Source organism: Chelonia mydas, chromosome 23 (genome assembly GCF_015237465.2).
Source record: "Chelonia mydas isolate rCheMyd1 chromosome 23, rCheMyd1.pri.v2, whole genome shotgun sequence".
In the NCBI taxonomy this organism is placed as follows: Eukaryota; Metazoa; Chordata; order Testudines; family Cheloniidae; genus Chelonia; species Chelonia mydas.
The window spans coordinates 8,238,167-8,258,266 of NC_051263.2; the positions used below are offsets into that span (position 1 = coordinate 8,238,167).

Sequence of the window (20,100 nt, forward strand, 5' to 3'; positions counted from 1 at the left end):
CCTCCTAATCCATCCCTTCTCTCTCAGCAAATCATGAAGGACAAATGGATCAACATCGGCTACGAGGGCGACGAGCTGAAGCCCTACAAGGAGCCTGAGGAGGATTTTGGGGACACCAAGCGCATCGGTGAGGGTCCAGGGCTCTGCTGTGCTGAGTGGGCACCACTGTCTGGACCCCAATGACCAAGGGGGAAACGCCTATTGGGGGAGCATTTGTCCGCAGTCCCTCTGAGGTTCAGGGAGGGGCTCTGCTTGGCACCAGCTAGGGGAGGGCTCACTGACGTGGCCTGAGCTGACTGGCTGTGGGACAGAGCGAGACTACGGCCCCACGGCCTGGACCCTTGTCCGACTCCCCCCCCCAGGGCAGCTGTACAGGGTCCCAGGGCCAGGACATGGCCCCTTCATCCCAGCCCCGACAGGGCTCAGAAGTACCTGGGCAAATGGGCGCTGCCCATGGGCCTATCATCTATCCCAGGGGACACACGGGGCTTGTGCCATCCGGCAGGGGCTGGACACCGCATGGTACCTGCCCCGGCGGGGGTGGGGGTGGTGTCTGTGTCAGAAGTGAATCCAACCCCTCTCTTCCAGAGGTGATGGTGGGAATGGGATACACCCGCGAGGAGATCAAGGAAGCCTTGAACAGCCAAAAATACAACGAGGTCACGGCCACCTACCTCCTGCTGGGCAGGAAGAACGAGGTGAGTGCAGGCCCAGGGGAGCCTGGGGGCTGATCTGGAGGTGGGGAGGACCCGTGGGGAGCCTGTGACGTGTTTCCCCTGGGATGCAACCTGGAACTGGGATATCGCTGAACCCTCTGTCTCGCCAGCCTGGGCTCCCTTTTAAGTGATTATAAGTAATAACATACAGATCAAAGTACGTTACCATAAAAAATAAAACCGCAATCTAAATTCTCTAAACTGGATAGGATTAAACAGTTAGATAGTACAAACTGTCCACCCAGCTTCCCTACACAGGCAGGCTTCCTTCTTTCCTGCCTGGCACCCCCCTGTTCAGTCTTTGTTCCTAAGGTGTTTCCAGGTGTTGTGTTGAGAGGGAGTGAGGCTCTCCCGGTTGAACTGACTTCCCCCTTTTATAGTTTATTCCATGTGGAAGGAACTTCTTTGTTTCAAGCCAAGCCCCCAACCCAGTGTGTGGAAAAACACAGGCACTAAAATGGAGTCCAGTGTCCCCTTATCTAGTCACATGCCCTTTTATGCTTCGATGAGTCACTTTCTCCGGACCAGTCACAATTATAGACCTCTGTCATATAACTCAATAGTTCAAAGATGAGCAGTCCCTGTCTTTCTAATCTCTCCTAATGTAGACGCTGTTCCATTCCCCCCTCATCATTATTGTTGCCTTTCTCTGTATCTTTTCCAACTCTAATATATCTTTTTTTGAGATGGGGTGACCAAAGCTGCACACATTAGTCAAGGTGTGGACGTGCCATTGATTTATATAGTGGCATTTATATAGTGATATTTTCTGTCTTATTATCTATCCCTTTCCTAATGGTTCCTAACATTCTGTTCGCTTTTTTGACTGCCGCTGCGCACTGAGTGGATGTTGTCAGAGAGCTATCCAAGATCTCTTTCTTGAGGGCTAACAGCTAATTTCAATGCCATCATTTTGTATGAATAGTTGGGATTATGTTTTCCAATGTACATGTGTGACGTGACAGCATTACTTTGCATTTATCAACATTGAATTTCATCTGCTATTTTGTTGTCCAGTTTAGTGAGGTCCCTGTGTTTAGTGAGGTCCCTGTGTAACTCTTCGCAGCCAACTTTGGACTTAACTATCTTGAGTAATTTTGTATCATCTGCAAATTTTGCCACCTCACTGTTCACCCCTTTTTCCAGATCATTTATGAATATGTTGAACAGCACAGGTCCCTGTACAGATCCCTGGGGGACCCGCTATTTACCTTTCTCCACTGTGAGAACTGACCATTTATTCCTACCCTTTGTTTCCTGTCTTTTAACCAGTTACTGATCCATGAAAGAACCTTCCCTCTTATCCCAGGACTGCTTACTTTGCTTTAGAGCCTTTAGTGAGGGAGGCTTTCTGAAAATCAGGAACACTATATCCACGGGATCACCCTTGTCCTCATGCTTGTTGACCGCCTCAAAGAATTCTAGTAGATTGGGGAAGCATGATTTCCCTTTAAAAAACCCATGTTGACTCTTCCCCAACATATCACGTTTATTTGTGTGTTCTTTACTATAGTTTCAACCAGTTTTGCCTGGGTCTGAAGTTAGGCTCACTGGCCTGTAATAGCCAGGATCACCTCTGGAGCCTTTTTTAAAAATTGGCATCACATTAGTTATCCTCCAGTCATCTGGTACAGAGGCTGATGTAAGCAATAGGTTACATACCACAGTTGTTGTTCGAATGATGGTCCCTATTCTCTTCCACGGAGGGTTGTACACACGTGCCATGAATCCAGAGCTGGAGATTTTGAAAGTAGTAGTGTCCCTTGGTCCACACATGCGTACTTGCTACGTTTCATGGTTTTGTCTGAGACGATAAAGGGCAGGGCGGGCTGACCGTGCCCTCATTTCCTTCTCACTGCCGCATGGTCCGAATGTGATGCACTTTCTAAAATGCAGGGGGGAAAAGATGGTTTTCTACCTGTACATGGTTAGTATTTTTGTTGGTTTTACAGTAATTTAGTTTTTAGGATTGTTAGGGACTTCAGGATGCCATTCTACCCGTCTCCTGCTCTCCCACCTCACCCTCCCTAGCAACCAGGTCTGGGTACTGGGTTATGCCGAAGACATCGGGGTTCAGGATCTGCACCTCCTGCCATCACTCATTCTTGGTCAGTGACGAGCTAAGCGCTGCCTTTACTGCTTGGGAGAAGCCCATGTTGCTTTCAGGTGCCATATCCTCCTCTCCTGCCCAAGCCGTACCCGGGCAGGCTGGGCTCTGTGCCTCGAGACCCCACCTCATGGAGGTCGCCATGAGACCGCAGTCAGACCCCGGCCAGGGACTGCCCCCACAGTACATCAGCCTAAGAAGCCCAGGAGTGCACCTCCTATCACAGAGACCAGGTCCGGTTCCACTGGTACCAGTGCTATGGACCCAGGCAAGGACCGAGTTGTCAGGCTGAGACACATGTGCATAACATGGCAGGGAGTCTTCCTCCAGGCCCAAAAAGGACACTGCATCGCCTACAAGTTCCAGCCACGGAGAAGCGGCATGTTCCAAGGCTCACAAGACATCACACAGAATGCCAGCTCCACCATGCCATGCATCCTTTCCAGGTCAGTCGGTGCCACTGAAGTCAAGGAAACCCTGGGTTCTGCGGAAGTGCTCCATTCCAGCTCTGCTTCCGGTTGCGGGGCACATGCCAGGGACGCCAGGGAGGCCGAAGTCAGCACCCGAGCCGCAAGAACTCTCTGCATTGGAGGCAGTGAGGTGCCTTCGTCTTCAGGTGCAGTTGCCACCGAAGAGGGTATGCTTTCCTACCTTGAACTTACCTCCTTTGGGTCGTGTTCCCACCTGCTCTCTATGGCTCCTGTGGTTCCGACAGTACCAAAGGCTCTGGCTTCTCAGCATCGGAGGACTCGGACAGAGCACAGGGTCCGCCCCTCCCGTAACGTCGCTATGACTATCCAAAGGTTCCACCGGCTCAGTGGCAGTACCCGCCCTTTCCCCAGCAAGGGAGCCATTGGTGCCTCACTCATGATGATCACGTGACAAAGGGGACTTAGATCCCTCAGGAATCGAGGATGCACATCAACGTCCTGGAGTTTCGGGTGGTGCGGAGGGCATCCCATGCCACGCATTTCTCCCATCCATTCACATGGTCACCAGCGCTCTGCGAGGAAGCAGTTCCTCTGTGGGTCACCTACAAGATCCTGTTGTCAGCAGCCTACCTCCCGGGAATCAGAACGTGATTGCAGATTCTCTGAGCCAGCAATTCATGGGCGCTCCACGACACCGTGGTTGCCGACATTTCCATTTGCGGGGAGACTCCAACTACCAGAGTCCTTTTCGCCTCCCATGCCAACAGCAAAGGCACCCAGTACTCCCTGGGGAGGGGGGTGGGGTGGGGCTCGGCACCCGCTCCCAAGGCAATGCCCTAGTCATCCACTGGTCAGACCATATCAATTGCACCTTTCCTTCCCTACCGCTCCTGCCACATGTTCTATGCAAGATCGGACAGGAGAGAGCAACAGTCATTCTGAGAGGTCTCAGAGTAGCAGCTGTGTTAGTCTGTATTCGCAAAAAGAACAGGAGGATTTGTGGCACCTTAGAGACTAACCAATTTATTTGAGCATAAGCTTTGGTGAGCTACAGCTCACTTCATCGGATGCATTCAGTGGAAAATACAGTGGGGGAGATTTATATACATAGAGAACATGAAACAATGGGTGTTACCATACACACTGTAAGGAGAGTGATCGCTTAAGGTGAGATATTACCAGCAGGGGAGCAGGGTTGAGGGGGGGAGCCTTTTGTAGTGATAATCAAGGAGGGTCATTTCCAGCAGTTGACAAGAACGTCTGAGGAACAGTGTGTGTGTGTGTGTGGAGGGGGAGATAAACATGGGGAAATAGTTTTACTTTGTGTAATGACCCATCTACTCCCAGTCTCTATTCAAGCCTAAGTTAATTGTATCCAGTTTGCAAATTAATTCCAATTCAGCAGTCTTTCGTTGTAGTCTGTTTTTGAAGTTATTTTGTTGAAGTATTGCCACTTTTAGGTCTGTAATCGAGTGACCAGAGAGATTGAAGTGTTCTCCGACTGGTTTTTGAATGTTATAATTCTTGACGTCTGATTTGTGTCCATTTATTCTTTTATGTAGAGACTGTCCAGTTTGACCAACGTACATGGCAGAGGGGCATTGCTGGCACATGATGGCATATATCACATTGGTAGATGTGCAGGTGAACGTGTGCAGGTGATAGTGTGGCTGATGTGATTAGGCCCTATGATGGTGTCCCCTGAAAAGATATGTGGACACAGGTGGCAATGGGCTTTGTTGCAAGGATAAGTTCCTGGGTTAGTGATTCTGTTGTGTGGTGTGTGGTTGCTGGTGAGTATTTGCTTCAGGTTGCGGGGCTGTCTGTAAGCAAGGACTGGCCTGTCTCCCAAGATCTGTGAGAGTGATGGGTTGTCCTTCAGGATAGGTTGTAGATCCTTGATGATGCATTGGAGGGGTTTTAGTTGGGGGCTGAAGGTGAGGGCTAGTGGCATTCTGTTATTTTCTTTGTTGGGCCTGTCCTGCAGTAAGTGACTTCTGGGTACCCTTCTGGCTCTGTCAATCTGTTTCTTCACTTCAGCAGGTGGGTGTGGTAGTTGTAAGAATGCTTGATAACATCTTGTAGGTGTTTGTCTCTGTCTGAGGGGTTGGAGGAAATGCGGTTGTATCGCAGAGCTTGGCTGTACACAATGGATCGTGTGGTGTGGTCCGGATGAAAGCTGGAGGCATGTAGGTAGGAATAGCAGTCAGTAGGTTTCCGGTATAGGGTGGTGTTTATGTGACCATCGCTTATTAGCACCGTAGTGTCCAGGAAGTGGATCTCTTGTGTGGACTGGTCCAGGCTGAGGTTGATGGTGGAATGGAAATTGTCGAAATCATGGTGGAATTCCTCAAGGGCTTCTTTTCCATGGGTCCAGATGATGAAGATGTCATCAATATAGCGCAAGTAGAGTAGGGGCGTTAGGGGACGAGAGCTGAGGAAGCGTTGTTCTAAATCAGCCATAAAAATGTTGGCATACTGTGGGGCCATGCGCGTACCCATAGCAGTGCCGCTGATCTGAAGGTATACATTGTCCCCAAATGTGAAATAGTTATGGGTGAGGACAAAGTCACAAAGTTCAGCCACCAGGTTTGCCGTGACATTATCGGGGATACTGTTCCTGACGGCTTGTAGTCCATCTTTGTGTGGAATGTTGGTGGAGAGGGCTTCTACATCCATAGTGGCCAGGATGGTGTTTTCAGGAAGATCACCGATGGATTGTAGTTTCCTCAGGAAGTCAGTGGTGTCTCGAAGGTAGCTGGGAGTGCTGGTAGCATAAGGCCTGAGGAGGGAGTCTACATAGCCAGACAGTTCTGCTGTCAGGGTGCCAATGCCTGAGATGATGGGGCGTCCAGGATTTCCAGGTTTATGGATCTTGGGTAGCAGATAGAATACCCCAGGTTGGGGTTCCAGGGGTGTGTCTGTGCGGATTTGTTCTTGTGCTTTTTCAGGGAGTTTCTTGAGCAAATGCTGTAGTTTCTTTTGGTAACCCTCAGTGGGATCAGAGGGTAATGGCTTGTAGAAAGTGGTGTTGGAGAGCTGCCGAGCAGCCTCTTGTTCATATTCCGACCTATTCATGATGACAACAGCACCTCCTTTGTCAGCCTTTTTGATTATGATGTCAGAGTTGTTTCTGAGGCTGTGGATGGCATTGTGTTCTGCATGGCTGAGGTTATGGGGCAAATGATCGCTCTGTTCTGGCCTCGCCAGTTCTGGTTTCCCTCCTTCTTCTCTGCACGTCAGTGCTGTGACGAAGTGGGACTGTTCTTAATGTTTTATCTGAATATTGTGGCAGTGCCTCAGTTTCCCTTATGCAGTTCTTAAGTATCTAGGTGATGGGATAAAGGTGTATGATGGTTGCAGAGCCCTAGAGGGCAGGTGTGTGCAGGGGTCTGGACACAGAGAATGGCCGACACCCTGTTTCCTGGCAACTGATGGCCTGGGCCCTTCCCCCCTGCAAGGTGAGAGCTAAAGGGTTGGAGAACAAAGGAATCGGGTGACCTCCTGGCCCGGGAAAGGATCAAAGCCCAGAGGAGGAGGGGCTGGAGGATGAGTCAGTTGGGGCTGGCTGGGGACATGGAGTGGAGTGCAGACGTGGTTGTCTGGCTCACTGCCCCCCAAAATGGACCCAGCTGAGGGGTCCTGTTCTCTGTACCTACAAGCTCTGGTTTAGACCATGTTCCTGTCGTCTAATAAACCTTCTGTTTTACTGGCTGGCTGAGAGTCACGTCTGACTGCGAAGTTGGGATGCAGGACCCTCTGGCTTCCCCAGGACCCCGCCTGGGCAGACTCGCTGTGGGAGAGGCAGAGGATGCTGAATGCTCCGAGGTCAGACCCAGCAAGGAGGAAGCCGTGTGAGCTGTTTAACCTGCAGACAGTCTGCTCCCAGAGAAGAGGCTCCCCCAGAGTCCTGCCTGGCTGCGTAGGGAGCAGTTCCAGAGCATTGCCCGGGGACTCCATGACAAGTGCATCCCCCGCTTCTGCTGCCAATGTTCCCAGAGCTGCTCACACAACATAGAGGAAGGATCAGGCATCCTGATCCATAGACGCTCCCCATAAAAGCTTGGTTTTTGGGTGGGCATCTTCACTAGAATGGGACTATTTGTCGGCAGAGCAAGACATCCTCTCTAGTAGCAGGAAAGAGGCCACGAGGCTCCTAACGGGCCAAGAGGAAGCATCCTGAGGACATGGACATTCCCCTTCTTCTGGACTGCCCTCTGTCCCTGAAGGCGTCAGAACTCGCACTCAACTCCATCAAGGTGCATGTAGTGGCTATCTGTGCCTTCTATCCCCTGTGGAGGGGCACTCTGTCTTTGCACGCCCCTTGACTAGCAGGCCTTGAAAGGACCTCCTATGGACTTATCTGCCCATTCAACTCATCGCTCCCCAATGGGACCTCAACCTTGTCCTCACGCCATTGATAAAATCACCCTTTGAACCTCTGGCTTCCAGCTCTCTGTCTCTCCTTTCCATGAAGGCCGCCTTCCTGGTAGTTATTACTACCCATCTCACGGTAGGCAAACTGGGGGCCATGACAGCGGATCCCACGTTCCTTAAGGACAAGGTTTCTCTGTGTCTGCACCCAAGTTTCTGCCAAAGGTTGTATCCTGTTTTCATGTCAACCAGCCCGTACGCTTACCTGCCATCTTTCCAAAGCCTCACGCCTCGGCAGAGAAGCGGCACCTTCACTCTCTTGACCGTTCAGCAAGTCCCCTAGATTGTTTATGGCGATAGCTGACAGGATTAAGGGGCAGACGATCTCCACACAGAGGATCTCTAAGTGGGTTTTGGCGCACATTACGCTCTGCTATCGGCTGTCAGGACTGTCTCTGCCCCTTGGGGTACGAGCCCATTCCACAAGAGCACAAGCATCGGCTACGGCCATGTTTCACGACATGCCGCTTACAGACATGTGGGGTGGCCCCGTGGAGCTCGGTACGAACCTTCTCTTCTCATTACACCTTGGTGTGAGACTCTGCAATGGATGCCTCGTTCGGCACAGCTGTTCTCCATTCCACAGTTCTGTCCTCTTCCTCGCACCCGCCTCCTGACTGGGTGCTGCTTGTTAATCACCCTCAAGGGAACACAATAGAGACCGTCACTTGAAGGAGGAGGAGGTTACTTACCTGTAACTGGAGGTTCTTCGAGAGGTGTGGTCCCTATCTGAATTCCAGTCCCACCCTCCTTCCCCTCTGCTGTGGGTCTGTGCCATTTGCAGTGGAGAAGGAATTGAGGGCATGGTCAGCCCACCCCGCCCTTTTATTGCCTCATATGAAACCATGAGGCGGAGCAAGGGCGCATGTGCGGACCAACGGACACTACTGCTGCTTCCAAAATCTCTGGCCCAGACACATGGCGCATGCGTATAACCTTCAGTGGAATTCAGATAGGGACCACACCTCTCGAAGAACCTCCAGTTACAGGTAAGTAACCTCTTGGCAGTTCTGCGATTTCATATTTGAGTTCCTTCAGAACTCTTGGGTGATGCCGTCTGGGCCTGGTGGCTTATTACTATTTAATTTATCAATTTGTTCCCAAACCTCCTCTATTGACACCTCAATCTGGGACAGTTCCTCAGATTTGTCACCTAAAAAGAATGGCGCTCACGTGTGGGAAACTCCCTCACATCCTCTGCAGTGAAGACTGATGCAAAAAATTCATTTAGCTTCTGCACAACGGCCTTGTCTTCCCGGAGTACTCCTTTAGTAACTGCATTGTCCAGCGACCCCACGGACTGTTAGTCCACAGCATCTGATGTGGTTTACATTTTTTTTGGTGCTTGTGTTTTTTGCTAGATGCCCTTCAAATTCGTTTTTTCGCCTTCCTAGTTACGCTTTTACACTTGCCTTGCCAGAGTTTAGGCTCCTTTCTGTTTCCCTCAGTAGGATTTGACTTCCAGTTTTTAAAGATGTCTTTTTGTCTCTAACCATCTTCGTTATTCCGCTGGTTAAACATGGGCATGTTTTGCTCCGCTTCCTGATTGGGGGTGGGGGAGGTATACATATCGTTTGAGCCTCTGTGATGGTATTTTGAGGCAGGGTGAAATGTACCAGCGATTCTGAACTGGGAAGGGCAGCAACCACATAGGGCAGCTGCCAGCTCCATGCCCTGCAGCCAGATCTTGGCTGCAGGGGCCAGAGTCACGGAGTCACAGGGGCTGGTCTGTTCCCCGGCCTGTGATCAGTCTCCTGGGAGTGACCCCTTTAGTGGGCCGGGCCCCAAGAACCTCCCCAGTTGCACAGGGCCAGGCAGGACAGCAAGACTGGGCCTTGGGCACCAGCGACGCTGTCTCCCTGCAGCAAGTCCAGCCCAGTCGGTGCCCTGCGGAGCCCTGCACCTTTCCCTTCCATGGCTGCACGATGCTCCCAGGAGTGTCACAGTGACACTGGCAGTCTCTGCAGAGCAAGGCAGCCATGTGTTAGCCCCTGGCTCCTGCCTCTGAGCGGCCTGGGTCAGCGCAGAGAGGCCGAGGCTAAGCCAGAGACCAGCCTGGCCAAGCGTGAGGAGCCAGCCAAGCAGGGATGCCTCCCTCAGCTCCCCAGGTCTGGGCTCCTGAGCTCCTCCAGAAGGCAGCCTGTATCCCAGTCCCTGAGCCCTTGTTCCCCAGGCCTGCCAGCCAGGTTTCCTGCTGCTACTTGTGGATGGTTCATTCTTCGGCAGGGTCTTTGTGTTGCTGGACCCACTGTTGAGCCTGTTCTTCAAAGGCTGAATTTGTTCCCCCAGACAGACAGCTATCCCCTCCACACATGCACACTGTTAACCCTTTTGCAGCCACTGGGCAGCCGTGCAACATACAGAGGGAAACCAAGGCATGCCTCAGCTTCATCTAACCATTACGGAAAACTTCCACTTCGTTACCGAGGGCAACTCGGGGGAGTCCGTGGCGGGATCTGGGCTTGGGGAGCAGCGCCCAGGAGTGGGCCCAGGAGGCCAGGGGTGACTGACCTGGCAGCAAACAGGACACAGCCCCCAGGTTTCTCTCCTGGAGAGGGCTGTGGCTCAGCCTCCCTTCTCCAAACTGGGCCAGCCCTGGTGCAAGGACGAGGGGGGGGAGCAGCTCCCGCTCCTGTTAGGCAGGAGCTCCCCAGGCAGACGTGGGTCGCTGGCCGTGCTGGGGGCATGAAGGCTTGGCAGCACCGTACGGCGGGTTGGCCACGGGCGCCGAGGAGCTGGCTCTAGGGGGCACCCTGGGATCACCTTTCACCTCTGGCCAGCGTCACCCACCTGGACTCCAGCCAGCGGCTAGGTGCAGGGCAAGGCTGCCCAGGCGGGGGTAACAGGTGTCCTCTCCCGGCAGGTGGAGGGGAGTGAGTCGCACACAGGCAGCAGCCTCTCCCTGGCCCGGGTGCGGGCGCCCAGCGAGGTGTCCAATGGCACCAGCAAGTCGTCCTCCCATGGCAAGAGCCAGCGCGGCTCCTCCACCTACCACCGGCAACGGCGGCACAGTGACTTCTGTGAGTGCCAGGCTGCCCTGCGGCCCCCGCCCACAGCAGCGGGCCCCTGGCTCTGAGGCCCCTGTACCCTGAGGGCCACCGGCTGCGCAGAACCCCATGGGGCACCGGGGTGAAAGGGCAGCTGGGCGCCAGGGCCTGCCCAGGGGTTCTGGGGCACGGGAACGGAGGGTTGTGCGGAGTTCAGGGGAGAGCTCAGGGCTGTGGGGAGTTCGGGAGGGGAGTGGGCAGTGAGTTTTGGGGGAGGGGTCAGGGCTGTGGAGGGCAGTGGGGAGTTCAGGGGGAGGAGTCAGGGCAGTGGGGGCTGTGGGGAGTTCGGGAGGGGAGTGGGCAGTGAGTTTGGGGGGAGGGGTCAGGGCTGTGGGGGGCAGTGGGGAGTTCGAGGGAGGGGTCAGGGCAGTGAGGGTCCGTGGGGAGATGGGAGTTTGGGGGGAGGGGTCAGGGTAGTGGGGGGCCGTGGGGAGTTTGAGGGGAGGTGTCAGGGTAGTGGGGGGCCGTGGAGAGTTCAGGGGGAGGAGTCAGGGCAGTGGGGGCTGTGGGGAGTTCGGGAGGGGAGTGGGCAGTGAGTTTGGGGGGAGGGGTCAGGGCTGTGGGGGGCAGTGGGGAGTTCGAGGGAGGGGTCAGGGCAGTGAGGGTCCGTGGGGAGATGGGAGTTTGGGGGGAGGGGTCAGGGTAGTGGGGAGCCGTGGAGAGTTCATGGGGAGGGGTCCGGGCAGTGGGGGGCTGTGGGGAGTTCAAGGAGACTGTGACGGAGTAAAACCCTATGGGAGAGCAAGGTGGAGTCCCCAGCGCCAGCCACCCCCGCCTGCTGCCCCCTCTACCCAGGCTGGGCGGCAGCCAAGGCTGCCGTGCTCCCGGACAGGATGTCAGAGCTATCCCCTGCCTGCAGGTGGCCCCTCGCCGGTCCCCATGCACCCCAAGAGGAGCCCCACAAGCACCGGGGAGGCAGAGCTGAAGGAGGAGCGGATGCCCTCGCGTAAGGCCAGCTGCAGCGTGGTGAGCAGCGGGCGCGGGATCCCCCCCTCCAGCCCCATGGTGAGCAGCGCCAACAACCCCAACAAATCCGAGATCCCTGACCGGCGCAAGGACAGCACCATCAACACGGTGAGGGGGTGTGCTGGGGCAGGGGGTGGGCTCCAGGATGGACAGCAGGGGTGGGGAAGTGGGGTGGAGAAGGGGACAGGCAGAGGGATCTGGCAGGAAGGGTATGGCCAGCTGGGCTGGGTGACAGGGTGGTGTGTGCCCCAGGGGATGGGGAGCCGGGCAAGGTGCCAGGGGGAGCAGCATGTGCCCCTGGGAGGGACGGAGGAGTGTTGTGTGCCCCCAGGGGGGACAGGCAGTGGGGCGGGGGCCAGCGGTGTGTGCCCCCGGGAGGGATGAGCAGTGGAGCGGGGGAAAGTGGCGTGTGCCCCTGGGGGATGGCCAGGGTGCTTTGGGGAGTAGCGTGTGCCCCCAGGGGACCAACACAGTGTTTTGGGGAGTGGCATGTGCCCCCGGGGGAAGGGCAGGGTACCTCGGGGGGTGGTGTGTGCCACGGGGCATGGGCAGTAGGGGGGGTGCCAGGGGAGTGGCATGTGGCCCAGAGGATGGGCCTATCTCCTAGCCAGCTGGTGCTCCCATGTCCCTGCCCCTTCGGGTGGCGGGTAACGGGTGGGCCCCGCAGATCTTGGGCTCAGCCCCGCTCGGTCCCTCGCAGAACAACATCCCGTCGAGCGTGATGACGCGGAGGAACACGTATGTGTGCACGGAGCGGCCCGGCGCCGACCGCCACTCGCTGCTGCACAACGGCAAGGAGAACAGGTAGCTGGGCTGGGACGGGGGCTGGGCTGGAGGGGCCCAGGGGTCTGATCCGGGAGGGGGCACATGACAGGCTGGATGGGCCCAGGGGGCAGTGGGGGGATACCAGGTTCTGAGATGGGGCTGCCACAGGTGGTCGCTCTCCCCTCCCTCCAGGAGGGGCTGCTGCGCTGGGGCAGGCTTTCAGGCAGTGGGATGGGGCTCTTCCCCCCGCCCCCCGCCCAGGGGTGTGAGGGGCAGAGGCAGCTGCCCTCAGTCTAGGTAAGGCTGGGGAGGGGGGCAGGGGACAGAAGGGATGGGCAGTGCTGATGGGGGAGAGGAAAGCCTCGGTGGGGGAGGAAGCTGGCCCTGCCCCTCCCCCACAAGCATCAGCCATGACTGAGCTGCAGCCACCCCCGACCCCCACCCCTTCCTGGCCGCCCTGGCTCCCGTCCCACTTTCCACTTGCCCTGGTCCAGTGCATCGCGGTTAGTACCATGACGGATCCTAGGATAACCTCGCAGGGCCCCTTCCCCCACCAACCCCCCAGTGCCCCATGAGCAGTGCCGTGATGGATCGGGGGATAACCTCGCAGGGCTCACTGACGCCCCCCCGCCCCCCCATCCCTGAGGGCAGCGCCATGATGGATCCCAGGATTACGTTTTAGGGCCCCCTTCCCCTGCCAACCCGCTCAGTTCCCTGCAGGCAGCACCATGACAGATCCCGGGATAACCTCTCAGGGCCCCTTCCCCCACTGACCCCCCAGTGCCCCGTAGGCAGTGCCATGACAGATCCAGGGTTAACCTCGCAGGGCCCCCTTCCCCTGCCGACCCCCCAGTGCCCCGCGGGCAGCACCATGATGGGTCCCAGGATAACCTCAAAGGGCCCCCTTCCTCCATCAACCCCCCAGCAGTGCCCCAAGGGCAGCACTGTGATGGATCCTGGGATAACCTCCCAGGGCCTCCTTCCCCCACCTACCCTGTGGGAATTATGGGGCAGGGGGTACATAAGCAGTGTGAAGGAGAGGGGTGCATGGGCATTGATAGAGTACTAAGTGCATGGGAGGAGAGGGGTGCGTGGGGGTTATGGTGCAGGGAATACATTAGGGGTGGGGAGGAGAGGGTGTGTGGGGATTATGGGGCATGGGGTGCATAGGGGTTATGGGGCAGGGGTTGCATAGGGGGTGGGGAGCAAAGGGTGCATGGGGGTTATGGGGCAGAGAATACATAAGGGGTGTACATAAGAGGCTCACAGTGGGGCTCTCTCCCCTCCCCCCAGCTCCATCGCCAACCGGGTGCCCCCCGCATCGCCCTCCAGCCACAGCATCGCCACGTCATCCTCGGACCGCACCCGCCTCTCGCGTGGCACCACCATCCGCAGCACCTTCCACGGGGGCCAGGTGCGGGACCGGCGTGGGGCCGTGCAGAACGGGCCGCCCACCTCTCCCACGCTGTCCCACGAGGCCACGCCGCTGCCCCAGAGCCGCAGCCGCGCCACCTCCAACCTCTTCAGCAAACTCACCTCCAAGCTGACGCGGAGGTGAGTGCCCCGAGCCCAGCACTCGGCGTGGGGCAGGGGTGCTGGCTGTGGGGGGGACACTCCCAAATCCTCCAGCCCACGTCTCTCCCAGCAGGGGGCGCTGTGGGGAGTGGGGTGGGGGCAGTGGCTGTGGGGAGCTCCCAGCTACTCTAGTCCCAGCCTCTCTCAGCAGGGGGTTCTGTGGAGGAGCTCCCAGCCTCTCTCAGCAGGGGGCGCTGTTGGGGGGCGGGGTGGGGGTGGTGGCTGTGGGGGGCTCCCAGCTACTCTAGTCCCAGCCTCTCTCAGCAGGGGGTGCTGTGGGGGGCGGGGTGGGGGTGGTGGCTGTGGGGGGCTCCCAGCAAATCCAGTCCCAGCCTCTCCCAGCAGGGGGTGCTGTGGGGGCGGGATGGGGGTGGTGGCTGTGGGGGGCTCCCAGCTACTCTAGTCCCAGCAGGGGGTGCTGTGGGGGGTGGGGTGGGGGTGGTGGCTGGGGGGGGCTCCCAGCAAATCCAGTCCCAGCCTCTCCCAGCAGGGGGTGCTGTGCGGACCCCCAGGTTGGGCCCCAGGGTCTGGGTGCCAAGTTTCCCTGCATGAGCCGTGTGCCTGGGCACCTCCTGCCTCTGGTCTCTAGCTCTCTGCTCCCCCTTCACTCCGGCCTTCTCTGTTTCAGGGTCACTCTTGACCCGTCTAAGCGGCAGAACTCTAACAGGTGCGTCTCTGGCGCCTCTGTGCCTCAAGGAGCCAAAATCAGTAAGTGCCGCAGCTTCCGCTCCCCCCTCGCTCTGTCTCCCCCTCGCTCTGTCTCCCCCTCGCCTGCTCTCCCTTCCTACCTTTTCTTTCTCACTCCAGGTCCTGTGTCGCACTTCCCCAGCCTGGAAGCCGGGGGATCTCCCAGTGCCCGGGAGCTCTATTCGCCCAGGAGCTCTATTCGGGGAGGGGGGTGGGATCTGGCTGGACAGCAGGGAGCTGTAGGTGCACCGCAATCCACAGGGCATGCGTCCTGTGCCCAGGGGCGGAGTGGCCGGGCTGTGGCCATGGCTCCTGTGCCCAAGGGCAGTGTGGTCCTGTCACGGAGTCCCCGGGCGATGCTCTGGAACTGCTCCCCATGAAGCCAGTCAGGACTCTGGGGAAGTCTCCTCTCTGTGAGCAGCCTGTCTGCAGGACACACAGCTCACACAGCTTCCACCTTCCTGGGTCTGACCTCGGAGCATTCAGCATCCTCTGCCCCTCCGTGAGCTTCCCTCAGCGAGTCCGCTCAGGCGGGGCTCCTGGGGAAGCCAGAGGGTCCTGCCCCCCAACTTCGCAGTCAGACGTGACTCTCAGCCAGCCAGTAAAACAGAGGTTTATTAGACGACAGGAACCTGATCTAAAACAGAGCTTGTAGGTGCAGAGAACCGACCCCTCAGCTGGGTCCATTTTGTGGCCAGTGAGCCAGACAACCACGTCTGCCCTTCACTCCATGTCCCCAGCCAGCCCCAAACTGAAACTCCCTCCAGCCCCTCCTCCTCTGGGCTTTGTCCCTTTCCCGGGCCAGGAGGGCACCTGATTCCTTTGTTCTCCAACCCTTTAGTTCTCACCTTGCAGGGGGGAAGGGCCCAGGCCATCAGTTGCCAGGAAACAGGGTGTCGGCCATTCTCTGTGTCCAGACCCCTGCACACACCTGCCCTCTAGGGCTCTGCAATGATCATACACCCTTACCCCACCCCCTAGAGACTTAAGAACTGCCTAGGGGAAACTGAGGCACCCCCACAATATTCAGAGGAAACATTAAGAATAGTCCCACTTCGTCACAGGTCCCTACCCATGCCACCATACAGACATTTAGGGCTCACATTGTGGGAGGGTCTGAGCATACTTGGGGTCCTCTCCAAAAGCCCCTCGTCCCCACCTGCTCCTGCGGCCTGTGGGGTGACCCGTACACCCGGGCAGAGAGGTTCCCCCAGGGCAGGGCCTTTCTGCATCGCAGCCCCAGAATTGAGCCCCCTGGTTGTGCCCATGCCCGGCTGTGTGGGGTGAGGTGCCTACGCTGGGTCCTTCTGGGCCCTAGTGCTGTGAGCAAGAGGGGGGAATGGGGGTTTCCTTCCGCAGCTCTCAGAGGGGTTCGTGATGCAGCATCCAGCTGTGGGGGGTGGCTCCAGCCCCCCAAAGTGGCAGAGATATTGCCCTTCCCTGCCCGGTTGCTCCCATCTTGCCCCATCTGCTCTGCTCGGGGCGGAGCCCAGCCGGGTCCATGGCCTAGCTACCAGGATGCGGATTCGTCTGGAGGGCTGAGGGACCCGGGATGCAGCGCGCCCCATCCGGAGCAGCCTCGGACGCCCTCCGTCATTCCCCCTCTGCCCCACTCTATGGAGGAATCAACAGCCCGCCAGGCCAGAGACCTCTTCGGTCTTAAAGGAAACCTTCACGCGGGCCCTTCGCGGCCTAGCCCACCGGCGGCTCTGGGACTGGGAGCAGCCCCATCTACCCGTGCCCAGCACCCACCGCTGCCCCCTCTGAATGCAGCACAGAGCCTCGGCTCGGCCACTAACTGCTCCTCTGCCCCGCCACAGGGTCGCAGACGAACCTGAGAGAATCGGGGGACCTGCGCTCACAAGGTACGTGGTGCTGTGTCCCGCCCTGTCCCGCCCCGACCTGCCTGCTGGGGCAGCCCTGTCCCACCCTATCCCAGCCCGCTGGGCCTGCCCCATCCCGCCCTGCCCTGCCCCGTCCCAGCCCGCTGGGCCTGCTCCGTGCCACCCTGCCCTGCCCCGTCCCAGCCCGCTGTGATAGCCCCGTCCCACCCCGACCTGCCTGCTGGGGCAGCCCACTGGGCCTGCCCCATCCTACCCCGCCCTGCCCCGTCCCAGCCCGCTGAGATAGCCCTGTCCCGCCTCATCCCAGCCCGCTGGGCCTGCCCTATCCCGCCCCGACCTGCCCCGTCCCAGCCCGCTGAGATAGCCCTGTCCCGCCCCGACCTGCCTGCTGGGCCTGCCCCGTCCCACCCTGCCCTATCCCTTCCCACCCTGGGCCTTCCCTGTCCCGCCTACCCCACCTCCTGCTGTCCCACTGGGGCTGTCCTGCCCCACTCCCTCCCATCCCATTGGAGCTACCCCACCCCCGTCCCTCTGGGGCTGCCCTGCCCTGTCCCATCTCGCTGGGACTTCCCAGAAGCTGCCTTGCCCTGCCGGGGCTGCCCAGAACCTGGTCTCTACACACAATTGTCCCCTTGCTCTGGTGCTCTGGCAGCACCTTCCTCCACCCCTATCAGCCCCCTGGCAGGGACCCAGCACAGCACCCTGCAGCCCCCTTCCCGCCCGGCTGACGCCCCTTCTGCTCCTTCCGCCCACAGTTGCAATTTACCTTGGAATCAAAAGGAAGCAGAACCCCGGCTGCTCCGATGTACCTGGAATGTGAAGGTGACCAGCACCCACCCCCCCGAGGCCATGATGGCTGCCCTGCGCCAGGCCACGGACTCGGCCAGCTGCTGCTGCCGCCAGCTGGAGCCCTTCCTCCTGTCCTGCACGCATGCCAAGAGCGCCAGCGAGCACTTCTGCCACTTCGAGGCGGAGGTGTGCCGGCTGCAGCGTCTTGGCCTCACCGGCGTGCTCTTCCGGCGCCTGGCTGGCACCTCGCTGGCCTTCCGCACCGTGGTGACGAGCATTGCCAGCCAGCTGCAGCTCTAGAGCCCTGGATGGCTCCCCACGCCCAGCGGCCTGCCCGTCCTCACTGGGGGTGGGGGGTCCCCCCAGGCTCCCTGGCCTGGAGCCAGTGCAGCCCTGGGATGGATCTGGCCAGCAGCTCGGCCTGTAGGGGAAATGCCCGACTCCTCTGGCCTGTGAACCCGGCCTGTCCTCTGCTGGGCCTAGGCCTGGGGCCTGCCCTGCTGCTCATAGGGGCTCACAGGGAGAGCAAGGGCACCGGGCTCCGTTCCTCTCTGGGGCGAGGGGCTGGGCCTGGTTCTGCTGGGCTGGGGCCAGGCCCAGGGCTGCCCCACACACAGTGGGGCATGCCCAGCCTAGCACAGGAGGGGGCTCCCCAGGCCAATTGTGGGGTGTCACTGAGCCACTGGCCCCAGTGTAGTGGGGGCATTCCCAACGTTGGCAGGTGTTGAGGTGATAGCATTGGCAGGGACAGGGCAGGGCCCTCTGGGAGAGGCAGGGTGGGATGCTCTGGGTGGGGGGGCTCAGGGCACAGTGAGGCACTCCAGGTTTGACAGGCCACTGTGGGCTGAGGGTAGGGACGGGGGCTCTGGGCTGGGGGCGATGCAGTGGGGCCGGAGTGAGAAGCAAGACGCTCAGGACAGCAGTGTAGCCAATGGACCCACCATTTCGGCCGCCTCCAGCTCTGGGCCGGAGGGGAGCCCCATCTCCCTGGGTGGCCGAGAGGTCACAAGTCTCCCCAGTAGCAGGGACGTGGCCCCCAGCACAGGGACAAGGGGCCACCCCCTCTAGGCACAGCAGTGCTGAGCAGGTGCCAGGGCGAGTGCTGGGTCCCCGGGGGTGGTCCCAGCCTAGACCGTGGCAATGACTCGGGCCCCGGATGCCCCTTGGGTGGGGGTAGGACGGTGTTGATTGAGCTTGGGGGCAGGGGGGATGGAGCTGGGAGCTGTGGGGCAAGTGCTCACCCCTGTTGCCTAGCAGCCCCGCCAGGGCAGCACGAGAGACTGTGCTCTCTCCCTGGGGGCAGCTCTGACCCCAGCCCTCCCTCCCCCTTGCTTGGCTGCCTCAGTTCAGGGCCAGTGGCTGAGAGGGGCCCTGCAGGCAGCCCCTGGGGAGGCTGGACCTCCAGGGGGACTCGGCGCTACTCGGGGCACAGCCCCCTTGGCGGGCAGGGCCCCAGGTGGGCCATGGTCTCACTGGAGCTGGTACGACCTGGGGCCTGGCACGGCTGCACCTCCCATGGATGGGCACGACCTGCCCACACGTGCCCAGGGCTGGGGGGGTCAGCCTGGCCTCATGCCCTGCTTCTGCAGGGGCTGCTGTGGAGGGGGGGGTGTTGATCCAAGGGGCTGGAGGCTGGGAGGAATAAAGGAGGTTGTAAGCAAGGCAGCAGGGGTCCTGGCCATGGGGCTGGATGGTGTGTCTAGGTGGCAGGTGTCCTGGCAATGGGGGGGCACCCCTAGGTGGCAGGCATCCTGGCTGGGTGGGGGGTCCCAGCTGGGGCCTGTTGACACCTCCCCTCCCCGTTTTTTAAAGAGCAGAGCAAAGCAACAGGCAGCTCCCGGGAAAGCCCTGGTGGGTCTCCCCCCACCCCGGGCCGGGCCCTCCCCTCTTGTACAGCCCCTGTAAATAGCCCCGGAGTCCCTTCGGGTTGTGTAGAGTACCGAGCCAGCTCGTAGCCTTGGGACATTTTTAAGTTATTCCAGCCCTGTGCGCCAGTCTGTATTGACCCCCAATAAACATAGGAAGCCTCCGCCCCGTCTGGCTCCTGCTTCACTGCCACATGGGCATAGGTCTCACCTGTCTGTCCGGGCACGGGCACAGCGCAGGCCTGCCTCCGTCTCCACCCTTGGGCTGCCACCCGGGAGCACACGGTGCTTTGCAAACAAACTTGTGTCGGGGGAGGCTGCCCTGGGGTAGAACCCAGGCGGCCTGAGACCTGCTCCACCCCTCCAAGAGAGCAGTCCGTGCCCACAGCCGGGTGCTTGGGGCAGAGTGCAGGGGATTTCGCTGCAGGGACAGAGGGGTGTGTATTGAGCGTGCAGGTGAGTTCAAGGCCCTGCCCACCACAGGCACCGTGTGTACGGGGATGTTATGGTGATGCCGCCCTCGGCCCAGCAAGTCCCAGGGGCTACGGGAGTGGGACTTCCCGTCCTGTCTCCGTTCCACTAGCACGTGGCAGGGCAGTGTGTGCCTGCGTGTGCCGGTGCCAGGGCTGCTGGGAAACCTGGGCAGCTCTCCCAGAGAGCCGTGGTGTGAGGCACAGGTTGGCACCAGCAGTAGTGCCTCTGAGGAGGGGGGTTCCGGGCTGTGGGTGGGCGCTCCACTGGCCCCTGCATGAGGAAGGCGGGTGCCTGGCCTCTGCCACGCACGATGACCCTGCTTAGCTCAAGGGTAATTGGCAGCTGGGGCTTGTTTCACATTGTGTGTCCATCTTCCCCCCCGGCCCCTGCCATGCACTAT

General features: G+C 59.1%; 1 protein-coding gene across 4 annotated transcripts in view; it reads left to right on the top strand.

Annotated features, from left to right (window-relative positions):
* Positions 1–19,390, top strand: part of MARK4 (microtubule affinity regulating kinase 4) — a 59,741-nt gene extending 40,351 nt beyond the window's left edge. The window contains exons 10-19 of one of the 4 annotated variants that reach the window (XR_006287257.1): positions 28–127; positions 589–698; positions 10,552–10,708; positions 11,595–11,809; positions 12,402–12,505; positions 13,760–14,020; positions 14,670–14,749; positions 16,549–16,593; positions 17,328–19,064; positions 19,101–19,390. Coding sequence is in view for 2 of the 4 variants with exons in the window: in XM_037884440.2 (XP_037740368.1) it covers positions 28–127; positions 589–698; positions 10,552–10,708; positions 11,595–11,809; positions 12,402–12,505; positions 13,760–14,020; positions 16,549–16,593; positions 17,328–17,661 (1,326 nt within the window). In the remaining 2 variants the exon portion in view is untranslated. Of the gene's footprint in view, positions 1–27; positions 128–588; positions 699–10,551; positions 10,709–11,594; positions 11,810–12,401; positions 12,506–13,759; positions 14,021–14,669; positions 14,750–16,548; positions 16,594–17,327 lie in introns of all 4 variants that reach the window. The other 3 variants (XR_006287256.1, XM_037884441.2, XM_037884440.2) reach the window with 3 other exon arrangements.
* Positions 19,391–20,100: the final 710 nt, after the last annotated feature.